The 20514-nt window shown below is 31.6% G+C and overlaps 6 protein-coding genes across 8 annotated transcripts; 1 reads left to right on the top strand and 5 right to left on the bottom strand.

Annotated features, from left to right (window-relative positions):
• Positions 1 to 179: 179 nt before the first annotated feature.
• LOC139095193 (uncharacterized) lies at positions 180 to 2898 on the bottom strand. Of its 2 annotated transcripts, XM_070646471.1 has the most exons (4): positions 1317 to 2898; positions 1030 to 1166; positions 697 to 969; positions 180 to 639 (listed from the first exon to the last, which is right to left on the bottom strand). In XM_070646471.1, the coding sequence occupies exons 1-4, from the start codon at positions 1357 to 1359 to the stop codon at positions 313 to 315; spliced, it is 780 nt and encodes a 259-aa protein (XP_070502572.1). In that variant the 5' UTR covers positions 1360 to 2898; the 3' UTR covers positions 180 to 312. The 2 variants fall into 2 exon arrangements, with proteins under 2 accessions (XP_070502572.1, XP_070502571.1); XM_070646470.1 differs by having other exon boundaries at positions 180 to 969.
• Positions 2899 to 3102: 204 nt separating this feature from the next.
• Positions 3103 to 8665, bottom strand: LOC139095178 (uncharacterized). 2 transcript variants are annotated; one of them, XM_070646450.1, is made up of 4 exons: positions 7968 to 8665; positions 6166 to 6710; positions 4170 to 4759; positions 3103 to 4057 (listed from the first exon to the last, which is right to left on the bottom strand). In XM_070646450.1, exons 3-4 carry the CDS (start codon positions 4533 to 4535, stop codon positions 3485 to 3487), a joined length of 939 nt encoding a protein of 312 aa, XP_070502551.1. In that variant the 5' UTR covers positions 4536 to 4759; positions 6166 to 6710; positions 7968 to 8665; the 3' UTR covers positions 3103 to 3484. The 2 variants fall into 2 exon arrangements, with proteins under 2 accessions (XP_070502551.1, XP_070502550.1); XM_070646449.1 differs by lacking the exon at positions 7968 to 8665 and adding an exon at positions 7181 to 7603.
• A 921-nt stretch (positions 8666 to 9586) lies between these two features.
• On the bottom strand, positions 9587 to 13482 carry eIF4B (eukaryotic translation initiation factor 4B). Its single transcript, XM_070646477.1, has 5 exons — positions 13353 to 13482; positions 11174 to 12532; positions 11056 to 11110; positions 10666 to 10957; positions 9587 to 10469 (listed from the first exon to the last, which is right to left on the bottom strand). Exons 1-5 carry the CDS (start codon positions 13363 to 13365, stop codon positions 10413 to 10415), a joined length of 1776 nt encoding a protein of 591 aa, XP_070502578.1. The 5' UTR covers positions 13366 to 13482; the 3' UTR covers positions 9587 to 10412.
• A 153-nt stretch (positions 13483 to 13635) lies between these two features.
• On the top strand, positions 13636 to 16214 carry ncd (non-claret disjunctional). The gene is made up of 4 exons (XM_070646486.1): positions 13636 to 13683; positions 13854 to 14057; positions 14121 to 15337; positions 15401 to 16214. Exons 2-4 carry the CDS (start codon positions 13913 to 13915, stop codon positions 16145 to 16147), a joined length of 2109 nt encoding a protein of 702 aa, XP_070502587.1. The 5' UTR covers positions 13636 to 13683; positions 13854 to 13912; the 3' UTR covers positions 16148 to 16214.
• A 59-nt stretch (positions 16215 to 16273) lies between these two features.
• On the bottom strand, positions 16274 to 17607 carry RpL15 (ribosomal protein L15). The gene is made up of 4 exons (XM_070646458.1): positions 17545 to 17607; positions 17320 to 17338; positions 16856 to 17191; positions 16274 to 16666 (listed from the first exon to the last, which is right to left on the bottom strand). The coding sequence occupies exons 3-4, from the start codon at positions 17162 to 17164 to the stop codon at positions 16361 to 16363; spliced, it is 615 nt and encodes a 204-aa protein (XP_070502559.1). The 5' UTR covers positions 17165 to 17191; positions 17320 to 17338; positions 17545 to 17607; the 3' UTR covers positions 16274 to 16360.
• A 170-nt stretch (positions 17608 to 17777) lies between these two features.
• On the bottom strand, positions 17778 to 20509 carry ATPsynC (ATP synthase, subunit C). The gene is made up of 4 exons (XM_070646478.1): positions 20463 to 20509; positions 19953 to 20038; positions 19536 to 19740; positions 17778 to 18565 (listed from the first exon to the last, which is right to left on the bottom strand). The coding sequence occupies exons 2-4, from the start codon at positions 19989 to 19991 to the stop codon at positions 18402 to 18404; spliced, it is 408 nt and encodes a 135-aa protein (XP_070502579.1). The 5' UTR covers positions 19992 to 20038; positions 20463 to 20509; the 3' UTR covers positions 17778 to 18401.
• Positions 20510 to 20514: the final 5 nt, after the last annotated feature.

Here is a 20514-nt window from a genome sequence, read left to right as displayed (position 1 = left end):
TCTGTAACTTAAATCTCAGTGCTCAGTGTTGCTCAAATTAAGTTCAAAATTTAAAAGTTCGTTATTTTTTTCTAAACTTTTATAAGACTTAATAAGGAAATTTAATATCTCGTCTGAAACAAAAAGCTGAAAATAGATATACCCTGAAATTCATAATAGTAGAGCATAATACATTTCAATTTATTTTTTATTTAATAATCAGAAGAACTTTATTAAGACATAAAAACATTTATAATACATTTACAGTAGAATTAATATCAATTTGATATAAAACAAGTCTCTTAAAAAAATAATAATAACTAAATAAATGCTTTAATTTGAGTGCATTTTTATCAAATGCTCTAGCTGTTTGATTTTTAAGCTCAATTTGGTGTGAATTTTCTTTAAATTAAGATAATTTTCTGTTTCAATTTCTAAATCCATTTCGAGCTGCTTCCTTTTTTCTGCCTTTCTCTCCCGATATTCCTTTGATGCTTGGTTATTTTTTTCAGTTCTAATCTTAACCTTATCATTAGATTTTTCAGCCATTTCTACTTTAATTTTAAGTTTTTTAATTTCTGTTGGAGGTCGTCCACGTCCACGCTTGCTGACTTTACCTTCTTTTTTAGTTGTCTTTTTTGGCTGAATTATGCTTTTAGGCTGTTTATAATTATTAACATGATTAAAGGATTCTAATATGACTAAGGAACACTTTACCTCATTAATGAATGCATTGGCACTTTGGAAAATTTCCTCAAAAGATTCAGGAATTTGTTCTGCTTCATCAAATGACATAGCATTTGACTGACTAGAGTCGAGATCAAGGTATGAAACTTCATTAGGATTAATAATATATCCAATCTCATTGTTGCCATAATAATCATTTGGTGATAATTCACAAAGGTTTTCATGATCCAATAAATTTTCATAAGGATTAAATCCACTAGCTGTATTATATAGCATGTACTCATCATTCAAATCATTTGATACCTATTGTAAATAGTCAGTCGAATCTTTATTCTGGATGCATCAATTTAAACATTTACTTACAAAAGTTGACACAAAGTTATTAAGAGCATTACTGGTATTATTATAGACTAAATTATTAGTCGATAACTCTTGTGTACTCAAAACAACTTCATCATTGAAAGTTTTCCAGTATTCTTGAATATTCTTGCTGCTTTGAGCTGTAGAATGTTATGAGAAAATCATAAGTCAGCAATTATTTACATTTTTGGTAAGATTAGGAAATTCGGATAGTACATAAAAATTGGGAATCAACTATTTTAGTTTTAAGTAGTATCCGAACAACTTGGAACATCCAAAAAATAACTTACAAGAGAAGCAATTACTCAATGTAGTTATGTCGAATGAACTCATTGTTGTTGTGAAATCTGTGTGGAATAGAGTAACTAAGATTAGAATCCGAAGATTGTAAAATCATGTTGAGCTTTAATATCACTTTTCACTGATTTTATTTTTGTATCACACAATATTTAATAAAAAAACACTTAATTATTGTAAATCACTTAGTTTTTTTGCTTTTTTATAAGTCACTATTTGTTTTAAAATTGACTAAGATAGGCTTTATTTGTAAATAAATAAATTCCGAGTTAAAAAAAGTAGGCTTTGATTTCACCCGTATGCAACCCGATTTTTGCATAAAATTTGTTTCGATTTCGAGCTCTACTTTGAATATTAAGTTTAAAAAATCATCAAAATAATTATTTTTTGGAATATTATGTTAAGCAAAATAATCCAGGAAATCAAGATAATAATCTCTTGAGGTTAAAAAATTTGAATTTTTAAAAAGAAAATTCGATAAAAATTTGCGAATTAAATTCTCGATTATTCACGGTATTTTTTTTATGAATAATGTTAGTGTAAAACAATATATATGTGTGGTCAGGTATTTGTCAGGTATAAAATTTGCTTTAAATTCACCCCATGTAACCAAATTTATTTTAAACAACAAAATTAAGTAACAAATTTACTTAATTGAAAGATAACTTCCCGAGTAACACAAACAAAGAAGGCTTCGAAAAGAAGCTTTTAAAGCTCCACTAAAGCTCTTTCATAAACACTAAATGAAAGCCGCCTCTATGCCCGAGTGGACAAAAAAACATTAGAACTAGATATCAACTGGACTGATACTTGTCATTAAATAGTTCTAACATAGTTTTTGACCATTTGGGTGTGGCAGAGTTTTAAAAGCTCCATGCCATCTTCTTTTGCGTCGTTTCTATTTTCTTGTATGACCAGTTATATATAATAATAAATTGATTTGGACTTTATCCAAACTTTTGACTTTAGCCGAATAAAAAACATGCACTATCAGCTACTGACTACTTGAAACGAAAACAATTAGACTTAATATCTTAATAAAACTGATTTGATAATTTTCAATATTAATTAAATTAGGTTAAATTGATTGAAAAATTTATAAGAAAAAATGCCACATGTACGATATAAAATCTAATACGATATATCCGAATCGCAATATGTTTTGACCTTGAGAAATTCACGCAGTAGCACGCAGTATAATATCTAAGTATTTTTTTGGGGAAAAATGTTCTAATTTTATTTTCAAATTGGGATTCCTTAATTTACCATCGAATTTTTGTCACTTTTTTCACTTTGAATTAAAATGTATTACGCGAAAAATATTTTTTGCAAGCCTCAAAATGGCCGCCGATAGGATTACGTAATCCTCTTAACTCTTTTTTTCTCACTTCTCAATATCAAATAATAATTTTAACTAACCTACGAATAAATGCTCTAAATGATCACTAAGACCTTTAAATAATTGTTCTAATTATTTTTGTAAATTAAATGAGCTTTTTTTGCGTTGTAAGACTGAATTTCTTATAAGAGCGTTTAGTTCCTCACTGGTTGAACGTTCTGGAATGAATGAAAACCGATGGTGAAATCCTCACGATAAACGAAAGAAAAGACTTCCAATAAGATCATGACGTCACAATTTACGTCATAGTCATACGATTGGAAGTCTGACTGTATGAATCATGTTTGTTCATGTCATATAATAACACTTGTATGGAATGCAAAGAAGATCAATTGAATTTTCCGCTGAAATTCTTTAAAAATAAATAAATAACATCATAATTTTGTGTTTTGTATGCCCGAACTTTTTATTCCTTAGATTTTTCTTAAATCGAGTACAATAATAAGTTTGTTTATGTCGGAAAAATATAAAATACAAATTAAATTTTCTGTTCTCATTTAGAGATTGTACGTTTTAATCATATTGGATGTTCTTAAAATGAAATAATTCTACAATAATTTTTTTTACTTTGATTTTTCATCATTTTTTCTTCTTTAATTAATTAATTAAAATGCTCTTAATGAATTATTATGACAAACTTAAACAACAAATTTTTAATAGCCTAAGATCTTATATGAAATAAAGGATTATGGGATATAAAATTTAAATACTAAAACAGCATAGGATTTTGATATATTTACAACTTAATTTTTAAAGAAATATTTAATTAACTCCTAACAGCCACTGGTGGAGTTGCTTAATCTGTAACTCGAGTTTATCTTTTCGGGTTTTTAAAGATGACTGTCGTTTTTCCAATTTTGTGCATTGATCTTCAAGTCTCTGTTGTTCAGTCTTTGACTTCATGCGACTCTTTCTTGATGCCTCATTATTCTTAATTCGAAGTACTAAATGTGGTGCTTTTTCTGCTGAAACGCCTTTTTTTGTCAATTCCTCAACTGTTGGAAGTTCTGTTATTAATTCCTTTGCTGGTCGTCCGCGTCTTCGTTTGTGGACTTTTTGTTTTGTTGAGTTATATGATGAGGCTGATGTTCCGACCGAAAAGTCACTATCTGTTGAATAACGTCTCTTCTTAATACTTCTTTTAGGTCTAATTAATGAATCATATGAATGATCATTATCAATGACTGAATTTTTTCTAGATGAGGCAGTTGATGTGGATGGTTCAATGTGTTCGACTTTGATTATTGGAGATGGTTGTTGTTGCTGTTGAGTCTGTTGAACAACATTAAAGCTCGGGCATGGCTTTTCTTCAAATGGTGTCAATGGATTATCATTCTGTTTAAAATAAAAAAAAAAAAAATTTATTAGTATCAGTGGATATAACAATGAGGTATAACAATTACATTCATAATTGATGTATCATTAGAATAAGAAGTTGACAACTTACCTCCATATAATCAATTAAATCGAAATTCACATAATCTCCTTCCAATTTGATTTCACTATCACATCTCATTCTATGGTGTTCTTGTTCTTCTTGTGGCTGTTCTGTGATATTTGTGGCCATAGGTGATGGTGGATTTGAAATCGTTGTAGGCGCAAGAAGCGGCGACAACGATGGTGTTTCAAATTCCTTTCTCTCCATTAAATTACTTGTGCAGAAAAATTCGTTATACATATCAAAATCTCCTGGTTCAAAGTTTTGACTCAAGAAGTTGCTGTTATTTAAATCTAATCTATCCCCTAAATCAAAATTGTTGTTTAAGTCTTCACTATATTCGAAGACTTGTGGGTCCTGGCTTGAACGAAGCATTTGTTCGTGTTCTTGTAGAAACTGTGTAATGCTTTTATTTTCGGAATTTATATCCAATGCTTGTCTATTGTTTTGTTGATTATTTATATTTGTTAACTCAGTTAACTGATGCACTTCCTCTATTCCGTTTATAATATTCAATTGATCTTTTTTATCCGTATTATCCGTGTTCACACTTGTATTATCTGTTGTTGTTATACCAAAATTAAATCCTTCCAGCTGATCTATTTAATTTAAAAGAAAAATTTTTATTTATTAGAGCGACTGTAACTTTGCGTCCGTTTAGTTTGACCGGCAAAACAAGAATAAATGAATGAGTACAGAATTTCCCAAATATACAAGACGATGGAAATGTTATAACAATTTGAATGTGTGGATGCAATGTTATGTATCGACACATATAAAAGTAGGGGAAATATTAAGCAGTATGTGTATCTTCGTCGCAATGTTCGGTTGTGTTGAATGAACTTATTTTTTTGCGTAGTTCACGATCATATGGAACGATTTTTCTTCTTTACGACACGTTTGAACATGATTTTGTTCATAGGAATTTGGTTTTTAGGATAAACTCTTTTTTTCTCTATTGACAAGATTCACGATGAGTCAAATTGAATCACGTCAAGAAATGTATTAAATTTTATATAACAATCCACAAAACATGATAATGATAGAAGCTTACAACTAATACATTTTTCAGGGCAAAGGAGGTCAAAAAGGTTTTTTTGAGACTTTTAAAAGTACAACAACAAAGATTGTGGATGATTCAGCACATTTTTCAAACTTTCGATGAAGGCTCATGAATTTGTTCGCGAATATTTGACAAATTTTTATGTCAGATTTTGTCGATTCTTGGATTCAATTCTATTAACTCCTTGGAAAATACTGAGAAAACTATCAAAGATAGCAGTTGAGTGGAGTAGGCTCTGATTAGATATTGAGTCTATTGGAATAGTGATAAAATACGTTACTTTAAATGATTTATCAACGGAACTTAGCTAACTTTTCACTATCTTATGACGCACATGCGAGCTAATTATCTAAAACTGAGTGATTCTCATTGGATTTTACTGTTTTTGACAAACTAGGAATGGTGGGTGTCGAGCAGTCCCACAAATTTTAAAGGACATCATTACATGTGATTTTTGAAGTTATTATGTCACTTTTCAATTCGAACTTTCTTGAATGTTTCCAATCACTTCCACTTCCACTACAACTATATTTTGTTCCACTTTTAGAAATATTTAGAATTCTTTCGTTGTTTTTAATTCCTGCACTAAGTTCATGTACTTAAGTTCATGATTTTTTATAAATTTTTTGAAATTTCCAAGCAATACTTTCAAATCAGCAGATTTTAAGATATTTTTTAAAAAAATTAAAAATCTTCAAAATCATAGTAGGCACATCATCAAAAATCAGAAATATTCTCAAAAATTCAAATTTTTAAAGAATTTCCTCAAAAACCTCAATTTTCATAGAATAATTCTGATTTTTTGACGATACCAACACTATAATAGGCTACCATGCACAAATTTAAATAATGGAAATTTCCATCACATTCAAACTGACACTTTCCTGCGACAAAATCTGACAAAAAATGGAGTCAAAAAGAACATGCAAGTAGTAAGCTTACCGATTTCTGGTGTGTTAAGTTCACCCTGAGGAATGTCGTTTAGCGGTAAGGATGCTTGAGTCCAAAACAGCTCTTCTGGGAACAATGAATCTACGTCCACTGGCTGTTGTTGACTGCTTGCGATACTTATTGAGCCTTCGATTGCTTGATCGCCTGTAGCTGGTATTATCAACTGTAATGAATTCGGGAATGACACAATTGGTACCGTCTCTGGTAAAAACACAATCGTTTGTTGATTTTCCTCCTTGTAATTGTCCAAGAACAGTGTATTTATACTTCCAATCTGTTCTATCAAATCTGTTTTGTCTGGCAACGTTTGAATTATTTGCGTATTTGTCGCTTGATTCTGTTGAGTTTCCGTCGATACTGTATCGGCTGGATTTGTAACGTAAATAGCTTTCTGAATGCATGTTTGTAAGTGTACTGGCAAAGCCGCTGGCTTGCATTTTGATCGGGAAATTAATTCGCCGTTCAATTCACGAAAAATCTTAACGGTTTAAAAGCAACCGTGCCAATATAAGAGCTGAGTACAGTGATGTCTCAACCTGTAAGGAAAATAAATAAAAAAAATGTCCAGTGTGAGAAGAAAAGTCAACTTTCATTTCTGTAGAATTTTAGTGAGTCATCACAATATCAATAGGAATTTCGCAGAAAAATGTAATACACCGACTGTTAATCAGCCAGGCTTCATGTACATTTTCAGCTTCTTCTTTTTTTGTGTATCTAAGTCTTTTTTCATGTCTGAACAAGTTCATGCACAGAGAAAACAAATGTGTATCGCGCGACCGTATTTACAGCACACTTTACAGCTGATTTTACATGTTCATTTGTATTAGTGCTTATGGGGATTTTTTTTTCGACGAATTGATGAATCATCTTTGCACAATATTGTGAAATTCATTGACTTTTTCATTTTTCTTCCAAATTTGCCGGTAAATTATCATTTTTTTGGCATAAAACTATGTCTCTATTCTATTTTAATTGATATCTTATGGATAAATGTCGAGATACTTACTCTTTGACGCTTTTTTGAAGGGAGCTTCGTAGCCGGTTGTGGATACTTAGCGCGTTTGTACTAATTGATTAATAAAGGCTTTTAACCTTCTGGAAATTTAATAATCTCCTTAAAAAGTCTGTTTGAGTAGCTTTATTAAAGCCTAACTTTGTATTTTTTGGATCTAAACGTTTAACGTTAAATTTATTCTTACTTAAAACTTCACACAAATATCAAATAATATGTGTATGGAATAATAGTATTCAGGCAGAGTTTGCTCAAAAATCAGAACTTATATTCACGACGAAAATATTACGAATGAGAATATGCTCGCAACGAAAAGTTAAAAGTAAACTTCGTATCCGAGCGAAGAGAAGACGAGAAAACAAGTGGGGATGTTTACGTCGTTGTTTTACTGAGTTAAAGTTTAGAGCTATTGCAAGCCTAAAAAACTGAATTTTTTCATTAATATTCTCCAGCTTTTATATTGAAAAAGGAGAACTTATCAGCAATTTCATAATCCACGATAAAGCCATTGACCAATCAAAAAACTGTGTTATGTCGTCATTAAAGCGCTTTTTCCCCTTTTTAAAGTCCCTATATATAGAAAAAGTATGACGACATTTATATGCTTTCATGTGATTTTCTTCTTCTATACCCAAAACACATGATGAAAGACTTCTTCGCGTGTATGTAATTCAAAATTTGAAAGTCATGGTAGGCAAAAGATTTTAAATAAAGAACATTGACTTGTGATGACTTATATAGGATATAAAATAAATTAAATTCTTAAGGCTAGTATACTTACATAGTGCCGCGTAACATAGTTCTAGTCGACATTTTACCACTAAATTTACCACAACAAATAAACGAATTGTTCTTAATAATTTTAATGTTTTTACTTTTCTTGACAATACCACAAACAGCGACTTTTTTATTAACTTTCGATACCATAGAATCGTGCTTGACAACTGACATGCTATTTACACAACACATGAAGTTTCTAGAAATTTCTCGAAGATTTTTCTCTTTATGCTCACTGAGTTATTGCTTTGTAGGCCCTTTTGTTCACCTTCGCACTGCTTATCTTTTAAAATAATATGATATAATCCCAAATATATTTGAGAAATTGCTTGATTTTGATAAGATTAGTTCAATATAAAGTTTAATTAAAATTGTTTATATTTTTCTTTTTATTTTATCGTTTGTGCACTTATTTCACTTATGATGTTTACAGTTTGGTTTTGAAAACCAAAATGAAGGGAATTAAAAACAATGAATCTTGATTTTTGACTGTGACGTCAACAGCACTAAATTGTCTGATGCAATACCTAAGAAATTGCTTATTGTCTTATAATTTCTGGATAATATTCCTTCCAAATCATTTAAATTAACATATATTGATAAGAGAAATCACTTTACAACCTTTGAATAATCAATTGATGCGTACTTTATGCTTTAATTCACTTTTTTGCTCACGAGTTGTAACTGTTGACTGTATTGTATGTTTTTGAATTGTAGAATGAAATATAAGGGGAAAATCGACACGAAGAAAACTATTTCGCAAGTGATCTGAGATGGATATATTTAAAATTAAAAGATACGTTACAGGAAATTAAAGCTAAGTCCAACGTGGATTCAATGATATTAGCAATTTTGAGTTGGATAAGCTGATGAAATGTACTGAAATCTTAGAAAAGCATCAGATGATGAAAAATGCTGAAATCTATAACTTGAAATCCTTGGGGAAAAGGTCAATTGCCGCATTGAGAGTTCGTCGAAAGCTGGATCTGTCTTTAGATAAATTTTGCCGGTTTCTAGATCCCAGCTTTGCACTATTGCTCACATAGTAGGTCTTGGGTCTACCTCGAGATCACTTTCATCCAGAGAGCCAGCATTTGTTAGTTTAAATATTGAGGCAGCATCTGGTTTTCTGTGCACATGACTAGCCCATTTTAACCGATTTATTCGCAGAACTTTCACTTTATGAGCATCCTGGAATGACTCATACAGTTCATTATACCTCGCCATCTTTAATAAGGTGATAAATCGTTCTCAATACACGTCTCTCGAAGACATCAAGCTTCTCTTCATCTGGAGCCGATATGTTTCAGGTTTCAGATCCATATAATACAATTACTCTGATCAACGTCTTATTAATATTCTTTTTAGTGCTTCTCGATAAACTTTTGGATGTTAAAAGATGCCTAAGAGTGTTAAAAGTATCATATCCTGCGCATCCCCAAATAAATGCTAGTAAAAGACTTGTTTGAATTTATTCATTTTAAACTTTTATTTTCTTTTCTCGATGGATATAATTTTGAAGGTGACAAGGTAAGAAAAAAGTGGATAATTTATCATGTTATTTACAATCAATTATCTATGTGTATTCATTCATTTTTTAAATTTTTTGTATAAGGACTACAAAATTATCTATTATTTATATCATTATGTAGAAAATAGAAAAAGAGAAATTGATAACAAAAAAATATTCTTATTACCTAATTTTACAATTCTTTGCTTGTTTTTTTAATTATCCTTATACATATATAATATAAATCATTTACTTCAGCAATATCTCTCCCCAGCTTTGATAACTATCCATATTCTGAATATAGTAGCATCAAAGCTGGGGAATCTTCTTCTAATATTGAATATTGACATTTCATTAATTTTAGTATATTGATAATAATAATTACTACTATTATATAATGAGCTAATAAAATATTAATAATAGGACAACTCAAATGATTTAACGAATAAAAAAGAAATTGCTTAAAAGTCCCTAAAAATCTAGCTCCCTAAAATCTTTAAAAATATAAAGGTAAAGCTATATGCTTAGGGAATTTCCTCCACTATCTTCGACTCAATTTTCTTTTATCAAACAAAAAAAAATTATAATTTCCTCTCTTTTTTTACAAAAAAAATCCTATGCAATCAGCTAATTTTAGTATTATTATTATTTAAAAACCTTTTACTTCCTCAATAATTTATCTCTTTTCTTTTATGTATGTAAATTTTTTATTTTGATAACTTTGATTCAGTCGACAGATTTACTTCTTTAGTTTAAACTTCCTTTTTATGATTTCTCATAAATTCTTGCGCCTACTTATCTTTTTTTTCTTTCTGGTTTATATGCATAAATATTATCGTTTGAATTAAATGTCACCAAATTTTTTTTGTTTAATAATTATTTATCTTTAATCATATTTTGTTTTTCAAAATTTTTTCCCTTTATACTTGTTATTATTACCTAGTCATCGTAAACTTCATCATCTAATCCAGCAAATGCATTTGAAGTGTGTAAATTCTGAAAAGAATAAAATTTAATTTAATTAGTCAATGTTGTTTTAGACATTTTGGAACCGGTTAATAGATATCAATACTAAGAATCCAGTTAAATGCAATCAAGTTTTTCCACACGAAACACGGAAGTAGTGCTTCATATTTCAAACAATATCGAATTTCATTGAATTTGCAGCACTAAATATTTCTTTAATACTTACAGGTCCAGAGTTATCAACGAGTTTTGGCATGTCATGATTTTTATCGCGAGGCTTCATATCACGAGGCTCCTTTGAATCTCGATTATCTCCTCTTGGTTCTCTATCATCGCGACGTATCTCCATATCTCTTCTTGGTCCACTGTCATTTCCTCTTCGCATGTTGTTATCTCTTCTATCTCTGTTATTTCGGTAATCATCGCGACGATCTCCATCACGTCTGTCATCATTACGTCTATCCATGTCGCGTCTGTCATCGCGTCTATCTCCATCACGTCTGTCATCGCGACGGTCACTATTAAGGAAAGAGATAAATTATTAAAATAAAGTTTGGGATTAAATTTAATCCAAGGATTAAACCTAGGATTAAAAGTTGATGAATTAAGAACCTACCGATTATTGTAACTTCGATTATTATCCTTGTTAAATTGTCGTGGACGATCATCATCTGTATTTTAAAAATAAAAAATAATTAATTAAATTGAAAATATAGAGCATATAAATGACTTACGTCTGCCGCCCATTTGACGATTTCCACTACGAACTTTATTGTCCATTGATCCGTTGCTTGAAGTATCATCTCGTTTACGCCAATTTGTTGGCTCTTCTTGACGTCTTGAACCTTCAGTACGGATCACAATAACGTCCTTCTTATCATCTCCACTTTGTGATGTATTACTTCCTGCATCGCGATCCTTCTCGCGTTTGTCTTTCTCAGCTTTAAATCGATCTTGACGACCTGTTTCCAATTTCTCCTCAATCTCACGATCTCTTGTAGATGTATCGACCGGCCTAGCATCTCCAAAGATATTTGGTTTTGGAACTTTTTCCTTCTGAACTTTATCTCTGTCGTCATCTTCAGCCAAACCCGAATCATCATTATTTTCATCTTCGTGATCACCATTTAGTGAAATTTTTCTTGTTCCACGTTCAAGCTCTTCTTCTTTTGGAAAGTTTAATTCGGGAAGTGGTAATGTTCGTGGCGCAATGTAAATTTTTGGACGTTCCTGAGCTGGTTCGTCGCGTGGCTCACGTCTATCGCGATCATAACGATTTCCTCCACCGCCAGGACCTCTTCTATCATTATCTCTTCTGTCGTTTCTATCATTTCCGAATCTCCTTCGTTCTGGTGGCGGTGAATCATTATTAGGACGATCACCTAATCTCCAATTTCCACCACTACCACCATCATCATTATTATTTGTGTCATGGCGATTTTGGAAATTTGAACGTGGCTGATAATTTCGTCGATTTTCACGATGATCACGTCCACCTCCATCTCGACTATCGACTGATTCGAAATTTGATTCCTTTCGATCACGCCAATTAGTCGATTCATTTGCAGAGTCGCGAGGAGTATAATTGTCATAACGTTTTCTAACAGTACGCCCTGATATTGAATCGGGTTCCATTGTAAATTCAATGCGAATTCTTCTGTTACGAATTACCGGATCGGTCAACATAATTGCATCCATTAAATCTTCTCTTGTCTCCAATTCAATGTGTCCAAATCCACGTAATCGATCATTTGCGTCATCTCTTGCCAATTTCATTTCTTTAATATGAATATTGTGATCTAAGAAGAATTCATCAACATCAGCTTCACTCAAGTCAAATGGTAAATTTGATACTTTAGCATAGAACGGTGGATCATAAGGAATCGAGTTATCTTCCAAAATTCGTGCAGCTCTCGGAGCTGTTGGTAACTGGATAATTTCAATTTTACGTTCTTCATCTTCTTCGCACTCTTCTGCCCAACTACTGTACTTTTGAACAGCTACTTGTGTGGTTCCGCCAGTTGTTGGACCTGATTTTGCCAAAAAATCCTGAAGTGATAACTTCTTCTCCTTGGACTTTTTGCCTTTTTTACCTGCGCGCAAAAAAATAATAAGTCAATTAATACTTTCTTAAGTAGTTTTGTTTTCATAATTATGTCAATAAAAATTTGCCAAATAATCGTGTACGAAACCAGTTATAGTGTAAAGTAATGAATAAAAAAAACGAATAGCTTTGAGACTATGACAAGGTTACTATAGTGAGTTTATAGTAATCGACACAGCACTTTCATTTTTTATTGGTGCCAAACAAGGAAACTAGTGCATTTCTGTCAGATTTTCAGTCAAAGCATTATGAATGGAGATAAACTGATACGTGCATGAATGAATTATTATCACCCCAACATATACATTTAATAATTTTATTTGCGATCAAATAACGAGATACAATTAGGTATTTTTAGATTTTTCCTACAACTTTTTTTTCTTTCATTTTTTTTTTCACTACTAATACTAGTGCTAATGCTGCATTATCTCACATTTGTTTGATTACGTTGGCTAAGAAATTTTTGTTTAAAAAAGAAATAGATTTGCATCGTATAGAATGAGCTTCCGTATTAGCCAAGCCGTGGGATAAAATTAGACACGAAAAGCATCACGGAAAATGCGCCAAATTACTGTAAACTTATGCTTTAGACTTAAAATTTTAATTTAAGGCACATTTTTTCACGTTGGAACTTTTTTTCGAGCGCCCATGTGAAATAAATTTTAATTATGCTTAAAAATCACTTAATAATGGAGATCCTCTAATTTACACTGCACTATAACGTTGTCGCTTGTGTCCTTGACATTTTCACAGCCTTTTTCAGCCTCAATTTACACGATAAATATAATAAATTCAAATAATTTTTTTACCAGTGCTTGCCATCGTTTCACGTTTTTTCTTCTGTGCCTTAATCAGGGAAACACAACTATGTATTAAAAGATTCGATGGAATTGCTTTTATATCACTAAAATGCACTTTTTAAACTTTAATTTATTTTACTTATTATGTCAGTAGTCTTTGACTTTTTAATGATTTGAACTCACTTCAATGTCTGTTTACAAACTGATTCTAATTGATTTTTATTTATTATTTTTAATTTTCATTTTTTGAGGTTAAGAAACTTTGTTTTGGTTCCGAAACTTTTAAATTCAGCCCAATTTGTCGGTTAAAATTTGAAATTCAGTTTATTTTTGTTTAACAGTAAGTTTCCTAAATTTAATGGTTTTTACGCATAAACAAAAAGATATATAAGTTAATTATAATAGAAAACAATATATAGACACATTAGTGAATGAACTTAAATCAAATTTATTGTTAATTAAAGCTTAAATCGTGATTAAACTTAAAAATATTTTTATTCATTTTACCAGGATTTTTGTACAATAAATTTACGATAAAATATACAAATTAGAGTATTAAAATTAGAGAGATGGATTCAAGAATTCCAAAACCGTCGTGTGGAATACCACAAAAGAAGCCAGCAGCTAGTGGTTTGTTTGATTTCTCTACAACTAAGAAATTTGATGAAATCAAAAATAAAAAAGCAGAAAATGAAAGCAAAAAGCCGTTAAATGGTAAGGCAGTGTATACTAAATGCTAAGTTTAATTTAATTATGATTTATTTTCAAATTATACAGAGATCGGCAACAATGCATTGGGGCAATTTAAGTTTACTCGCTCAAAATCACCGGATGTTCAACGATCCAATCTTATGACAATGCCAAAACTTCGAAGAAGTAAATCAGCAGCAGATTTAGCTATTAATAAACCGGCACTGAAAAGAATGCAAACAACATTTGAGAATATTCCAACAAAAAGATTTAAACCAACTGGACCTATAACTAAGCCACAAATTAGTGGTTTGAAAAAGCCGTCACAAGAGAAGAAAAATGCAATTTTATCAACGATCAAGTCTTCCGGCTTATTGACAAATGCTGCAAAAAAACCATTAATTAAATCTAGTAGTACAGAGGGACCTAAAGCGACTGTTACAAAAGTAGGTGCTGTTAACAAGACAGTTTCGTCAGTACAACCTGCAGCAAAAAGTGCAAGTACAAATAAGCCGAAAATTGCACCTTATGACTTTAAGGCACGCTTTCATGATATCAAGGAAAGATATGACATCTTAAAAGCAAAATCAGACCAACAAAAAGAACAAATATCGACACTTGAGGAACAATGTGAGAATTTCGATAGTCGTGAAAAGGAACTGCTTGACAAAATTGAGAAAATCGAACAAGAACTTTTTGATGCGACAGAAGAAAGAGAGAAATTAATTGTTGAAATCAAGGCTTTAAAAAGTACAAATAAAGCATTGACTTTGAAAAATGCAGCACTTGCCGCTGATTTGAACGTTACATCTGAACAATTTGAATCGACAAAACGATCACTTTCAGAACTAACTAGAAAGCATGATAAACAAACTGTCGAGTATGAAGAATTGCAAAGGGTATCGGGAACCATGAAACATGATTATGAAGAGGCTTCAACGAAGTTAATGCTGTCACAAGATCAACTTTATCAAATTAATATTGAACGAAAAGTTCTACACAATATGGTCCTTGATTTGAGAGGAAATATCCGAGTTTTTGCTCGTGTTCGTCCACCACTTCCAACAGAAGAAGAAAAAATGCTCTGCGGATGGTCTTTTCCTGACGAAGCAACACTAGAAATTTTAAGCAATGAACTCGCAGCAGGAACTAAAAAATTAAAGCATGACTTTTCATTCGATCAAGTCTTTGATCCTAATACTACTCAAGATGAAATCTTTGAAATGGTGTCTCCATTAATTCAATCAGCTATGGACGGATATAATATTTGTATATTTGCATATGGACAAACAGGTTCTGGAAAGGTAAATCATCTTTAATTCTAAACTTATGTGAGATTTATTAATTTTCATATTCCTGTAATTTAGACATTCACGATGGATGGCAGTGAAGGAAAATTAGGCATAATCCCGAGAACAGTAAAGTTACTTTTTGACTCGATTAAAACGGCCGAGATATTGGGATGGAAATACACAATTAAAGCAAGTTTCTTGGAAATTTATAACGAAGTTCTTTACGACTTATTAAGTAATGATAATAAGGATGTGGAAATAAGAATGGCAAATGCAAGAAACAAAACTGAGATTTATGTGTCCAACTTGACAGAAGTTGAAGTTAAAACTGCTGCAAGACTTCATGAATTGATGATTGTTGCACGTTCAAATAGAGCAACTGCTGCTACGGCTGGGAATGAAAGATCAAGTCGTTCACATGCTGTGACGAGAATTGAATTAACTGGTTATCACTCGAGCAAGCCTGAAACTTTAGTTGGAATGATTAATCTTGTTGATTTGGCTGGAAGTGAAAGTCCAAAAACAAGCACACGAATGGACGAGACGAAGAATATTAACAGATCATTGAGCGAATTAAGTAATGTCATATTAGCATTAGTACAAAGAAATGAGCATGTTCCATACAGAAATTCAAAATTGACACATTTATTGATGCCGAGTCTGGGAGGAAATAGCAAAACGTTGATGTTCGTAAATGTTGCACCTTTCCAAGACTGCTTTGTTGAAAGTGTCAAGTCTCTGAGATTCGCTGCCACAGTCAATAGCTGTAAACTTGCGAAAGCAAAACGAAACCGGCAAATGAATCAATCCTCTACATTTTAAACTCATTATTGTTTCGCATATTAAAATATTTGTAATCTAATTATTGTGCATTTAAATTTATGTCTCTCTCGTATGAATAAAATTATTAATCTGTAAATTTAAATTAATTAATAAAAAGCTTTCAAGTCATTTTTTTACATAAGAAAATTTATTCTTAATCTTGCATGTATCATTGTTAGGATGTTATTACAATAGCAAAGACAAAGTTCCAGATTAACGATAACGGCGTAAATGCAAACGATTCTTGCGGCGCCATGCAGCACGACGAGATCCACCAATTGTTTGTGAATATCTGTATCCCTTTGCAACACCACGTGAGCTCTTGCCAGCTGATGTAAGACCACGTAATTCACGGTGTTTGTGTACAGCGTTACAGACCCAGTTAACCTTTGGATCACGACGAACGGCATTATGGAATGGATCGACGCAGATGACTTCGTAGTATTTGAAGGCAGCATCTTGAGCGACCCAGTATGAGTTGAGTACTCTCAAACCTCCCATTCTGCGTCCAACACGTTCCTATAAATAACATCAATTTATTAGTAATATTCTAATGATAAGGAAGTGAAATTTTTGACATGTCTTAAATTTTCAGACATCTAAGGAAGGATAAATCTTAAAACATCAAATTATATTCAGAAGTGAATAAAGATCGATATCATCATCTAAGTATTGTACTTATAATTATAGAAAGGACCCAATGCTTACCTCAGCAACTGATTGCAAGTTTCTGTATGGTTTCAATTGGTTAACACCATGGCTCTTTGGCTTGCCGTATGTGCAACCTTTGTGGACTGGACGTTTACGGCCTCCACGACGTACGCGAATACGGTAGATGAGGAATCCTTGTTTTGCTTTGTATCCCAAGCGACGTGCTTTATCTGGACGTGATGGTCTTGGAGCACGATGGAGCTTTGTCAATTGACGGTATTGCCAGCATCTTACACGGAGTAAATAACGCAATACATCGCTTTGCTTCTTGCGATATAACTCTTGGACGTATCTGTACGCACCCATTCTTGTTGATTTTCACAGGAGATAGACCTAGCAACGAAATCAAAAACAATTTTGATCAGAAGTCACATCATTGGTCTATCATTAATTTAATAGATTTTAACTGTCCCACATATCGATTAATTAACCGATTCAGGACATTTCCAATGGATGCTTACCTGATTTAATTCAATCTATCTGCAATACGGAATAGAATAGAACATTAATAAATTTGTTGTGAAATTTTAAAGGTTAGGAATAATTAAATTAACAATTTCAAGCATTTTTATCGTGAAATTGATAATTCTATTAATGTCAATGCAATTAACTAAAGTAATTGTACAAAACCACATTGATTCCACTACTTTAATTAATTAATTTAAGGCACAGCGAATAAAACACACCTTCTCTCTTTGAAAGAATATAGGAAAAGAACGAGTGTATTCAGTTATAGTTGGCATGTGAATTATTTTTTTACTGAACGCACCCCAAAATTCAAAAAAAAATTTGACCGTTAAAAATGACGATGAAAATGTAGAATTCTGTGTAGCTGCGTAAGTCACAAATTATGTAAGAAATGATCATATATCCTGAAAAATGGAAGTATAATAAAATATGCAGTAAAAAAATACAGAAATTTTGTGTGTCGTAACTAATCACTTGTTTTTTATTTTGTATTATCGTTCTAATTTCAGTTTGATGGTATTAACACTTTTTTCCCGAGAATGCAGACGAAATGTTTCAGGACAGACAATTCAAGAACCAAATATGCTTCAATTATGTAAAATCCTCCCTTTTTGTTTACAATAAAAGAAGCTGTAAATGGGTGTAAAGTCTGTTGATTGAAAATTTCTGTATGCACCAAGAAAGTTCTTTTTTGATAGTTTTTCAGATTCTCCTTAAAAATACTAATTGATGGAAATGTATTCTTTTTTATGTATGTTTTGCATTGTCACTGGTTCTTACTAATATTATTAAGGATCTTTAAATTGGCTGATGGAAATGCGGACAATATTTTAACCAACAAAACATTCTTCAATTTAAGATCAAAAAAATTAATTAATGCACCCTAATTTTTTTTATACATTATTCAATAATTTCAAATGTCTAAAAATCCTTAAATGGATTTTCATTCATTCTTAAATATTGCCTGTATTATAGCTGTTCGATGGACTTTATAAACTTAAAATTAAACATTTTTAATTCACTTTCGACAAATAGGTTGTTGTGGGGGTTATCGAAGACTTTTAACATAATAAATTTAGAAAGCGAACAACAGCAAGAAGGCCATCATAAGACAGAAAAGTCCCATAGCTTCAGACAAGGCGAAACCCAAGATGGCATATGAGAACAATTGTTGTTTAAGTGATGGATTTCTGGCATAACCAATGATAAGTGAACCGAATACTGTTCCAATACCAGCACCTGTGAATGACAGAATTAGATATTAATTATTTTTGTTTTCGATACTATGAGAAACACATATATATTATTATTAATAATCATTCATAATATAAGCCTAATAAACTATTATAAATTTTAAACCAAATAATAACTGGAGCGTTTGAACAATTGAACAACTTGAAACTGAAACAATTTTATCTTGAACGAATCTTGAAAGGGTCCATTAAAGAGCAAAAAGCAATAAGAAGGAAACCATTAAACAGAAGAGTCCCATAGCTTCTGCTAAAGCGAATCCAAGAATTGCATACGAAAATAATTGCTGCTTTAGTGATGGATTACGAGCATATCCCTGAATCAATGCACCGAATACGGTGCCTATACCAATTCCTATAAATTTTTATATAATTAAATTAGTTTGTGTTATCATATGTGAAGTTTGCTACAAAATATCGTTTGAGAATTAAAAAACAATTAATATAGATATGAAATAAAACTAGAAGCAGATTAGTCTGAATTGAGTTCTGTCTAAACCTCATTTTGAGGATTAGGCAGCTTGCAAATTAAACTTAAATGGCTAGTAATGAAAGTTTCCAATGCGAAAATAATTTCGCAGAATTTCTGGTTCTTCCACCTTCAATCATTGAAGCATCCTGCTAGGATGTTCCCTGACTAATCAGGACACACTTTATCTCAGACCTTCCCGGAGCTATAAAATTTTGAGTAATCAGATACTCGTTTGTGAGCCCCAAATGCAAGATTGTTTCTAGTTTATGTCTCGCTCTACATTATATTCATTTTAAAATTCTCAAATTGATAACATGTAGTTTTTATCCTCATACGTAACAGACGATTTTTTTTCTTTCTTCTTTTCTGTGTCGCTATGCGTTACACTATTAGGTAATGAAATTTAGTTCAAAGGAACTATTCTTTTCTTTTTTTCCTAATTAAAAGTTTAGTATCGATTATATGTAGCATATCTAATGTCACTCACCAGATCCAGCAACTCCGACGGTAGCGGCACCAGCACCAATGAACTTGGCAGCAGAATCGATATCACGAGTGGCTGGTGAAGTCTGGAATGACCTGACTTGTGGCAGAAGAGCGACTGGTGTTGTGTTTTGGGCTGCTAATGTTTGGCTTTGTGAAATGACAGCACTGCTCAATGGTCTAAGATAAGCTTTTGTGCCATTAGCGACCTAAAATATTGATAAAAGTATGAGGTTATGTACGATTTTTGTTTTTCCGATTTTACGTAATCGAGTCATATAACAAGTTCTGTGGATTTTTTCCTTGATCTTGACTTTACTCGATTATGTAATGCCTAAATTAATACTAAAAGGGTTTAATTCAACTCCTTATAGCTTAATTAAGGCTTGGAAAAAAGATAAAAATTATTTAAAATACTTACAATACGTGGAGCAACTCGGGCAGCTGATGTTACGAACATTTTTGAATCAAGTTAAGTGACTTTGTCCGGTGCTTTTAAAGGAGGATCTGTAAATAGTTAAATAAGATAAAATGTTATTAATTTTAGTTGTTTAAATTTTTTTTCTTCATTTAGTTCACGTCGTTATGTAACAAATCGGAACATTTATGCTTCTTAGATAATACATGATAATTTTCTAGATTTAGACGCTAAATAGATAAATTTCAGCCATTTTAAACTTTTAGTTTTATTGTTTTAGGTTTTTTTCAGGTAGTTTTTATGTAATTAACAATTTTCTCTACCCGATATTCAAAATGGCGGTGTCTACGAGAAAATTTTGCCGAAAAATATTAATTTTAATGGAAAATCCCAATGAATTGAGAATTTAGACACAATTTTGAACTTTAGACATCCAATTAATTATATATAAATTAAATAAACTTTAAAATTTCTATTTTACAGCATAATAAAATTAAATAAACGTCTACTTACTTCGAACTATCGATTCACAATGAAGAACTCTTCGAAAAAAATCAGGGGTAAG

This window comes from Chironomus tepperi, unplaced genomic scaffold, assembly GCF_022539635.2.
Source record: "Chironomus tepperi strain 1889 unplaced genomic scaffold, CSIRO-AGI_Ctep_v1 contig_363, whole genome shotgun sequence".
Lineage (NCBI taxonomy): Eukaryota > Metazoa > Arthropoda > Insecta > Diptera > Chironomidae > Chironomus > Chironomus tepperi.
The sequence above is the reverse complement of the archived record's forward strand: the minus strand, read 5'-3'. Positions and strand labels throughout refer to the sequence as shown.

What these genes read in the sequence shown, in the direction of transcription:
- LOC139095193 (XM_070646470.1), bottom strand. Translation starts at nt 1,359, where the DNA reads ATGAGTTCATTCGACATAACTACATTGAGTAATTGCTTCTCTT. An exon ending in ATTGAGTAATTGCTTCTCTT is followed by an intron (nt 1,167 to 1,316) that starts GTAAGTTATTTT and finishes AACATTCTACAG; the next exon opens with CTCAAAGCAGCAAGAATATT. An exon ending in ATAACTTTGTGTCAACTTTT is followed by an intron (nt 970 to 1,029) that starts GTAAGTAAATGT and finishes TATTTACAATAG; the next exon opens with GTATCAAATGATTTGAATGA.
- eIF4B (XM_070646477.1), bottom strand. An exon ending in TCGTCAAATGGGCGGCAGAC is followed by an intron (nt 11,111 to 11,173) that starts GTAAGTCATTTA and finishes TTTAAAATACAG; the next exon opens with ATGATGATCGTCCACGACAA. An exon ending in AATCGAAGTTACAATAATCG is followed by an intron (nt 10,958 to 11,055) that starts GTAGGTTCTTAA and finishes TTTCCTTAATAG; the next exon opens with TGACCGTCGCGATGACAGAC.
- LOC139095178 (XM_070646450.1), bottom strand. Translation starts at nt 4,535, where the DNA reads ATGCTTCGTTCAAGCCAGGACCCACAAGTCTTCGAATATAGTGAAGAC. An exon ending in ATTTAATTGATTATATGGAG is followed by an intron (nt 4,058 to 4,169) that starts GTAAGTTGTCAA and finishes TATTTTAAACAG; the next exon opens with AATGATAATCCATTGACACC.
- ATPsynC (XM_070646478.1), bottom strand. Translation starts at nt 19,991, where the DNA reads ATGTTCGTAACATCAGCTGCCCGAGTTGCTCCACGTATT. An exon ending in CCCGAGTTGCTCCACGTATT is followed by an intron (nt 19,741 to 19,952) that starts GTAAGTATTTTA and finishes TCAATATTTTAG; the next exon opens with GTCGCTAATGGCACAAAAGC. An exon ending in CGTCGGAGTTGCTGGATCTG is followed by an intron (nt 18,566 to 19,535) that starts GTGAGTGACATT and finishes TGTCATTCACAG; the next exon opens with GTGCTGGTATTGGAACAGTA.
- RpL15 (XM_070646458.1), bottom strand. Translation starts at nt 17,164, where the DNA reads ATGGGTGCGTACAGATACGTCCAAGAGTTATATCGCAAGAAGCAAAGC. An exon ending in ACTTGCAATCAGTTGCTGAG is followed by an intron (nt 16,667 to 16,855) that starts GTAAGCATTGGG and finishes TGTTATTTATAG; the next exon opens with GAACGTGTTGGACGCAGAAT.
- ncd (XM_070646486.1), top strand. Translation starts at nt 13,913, where the DNA reads ATGGATTCAAGAATTCCAAAACCGTCGTGTGGAATACCACAAAAGAAG. An exon ending in AAGCAAAAAGCCGTTAAATG is followed by an intron (nt 14,058 to 14,120) that starts GTAAGGCAGTGT and finishes CAAATTATACAG; the next exon opens with AGATCGGCAACAATGCATTG. An exon ending in GACAAACAGGTTCTGGAAAG is followed by an intron (nt 15,338 to 15,400) that starts GTAAATCATCTT and finishes CCTGTAATTTAG; the next exon opens with ACATTCACGATGGATGGCAG.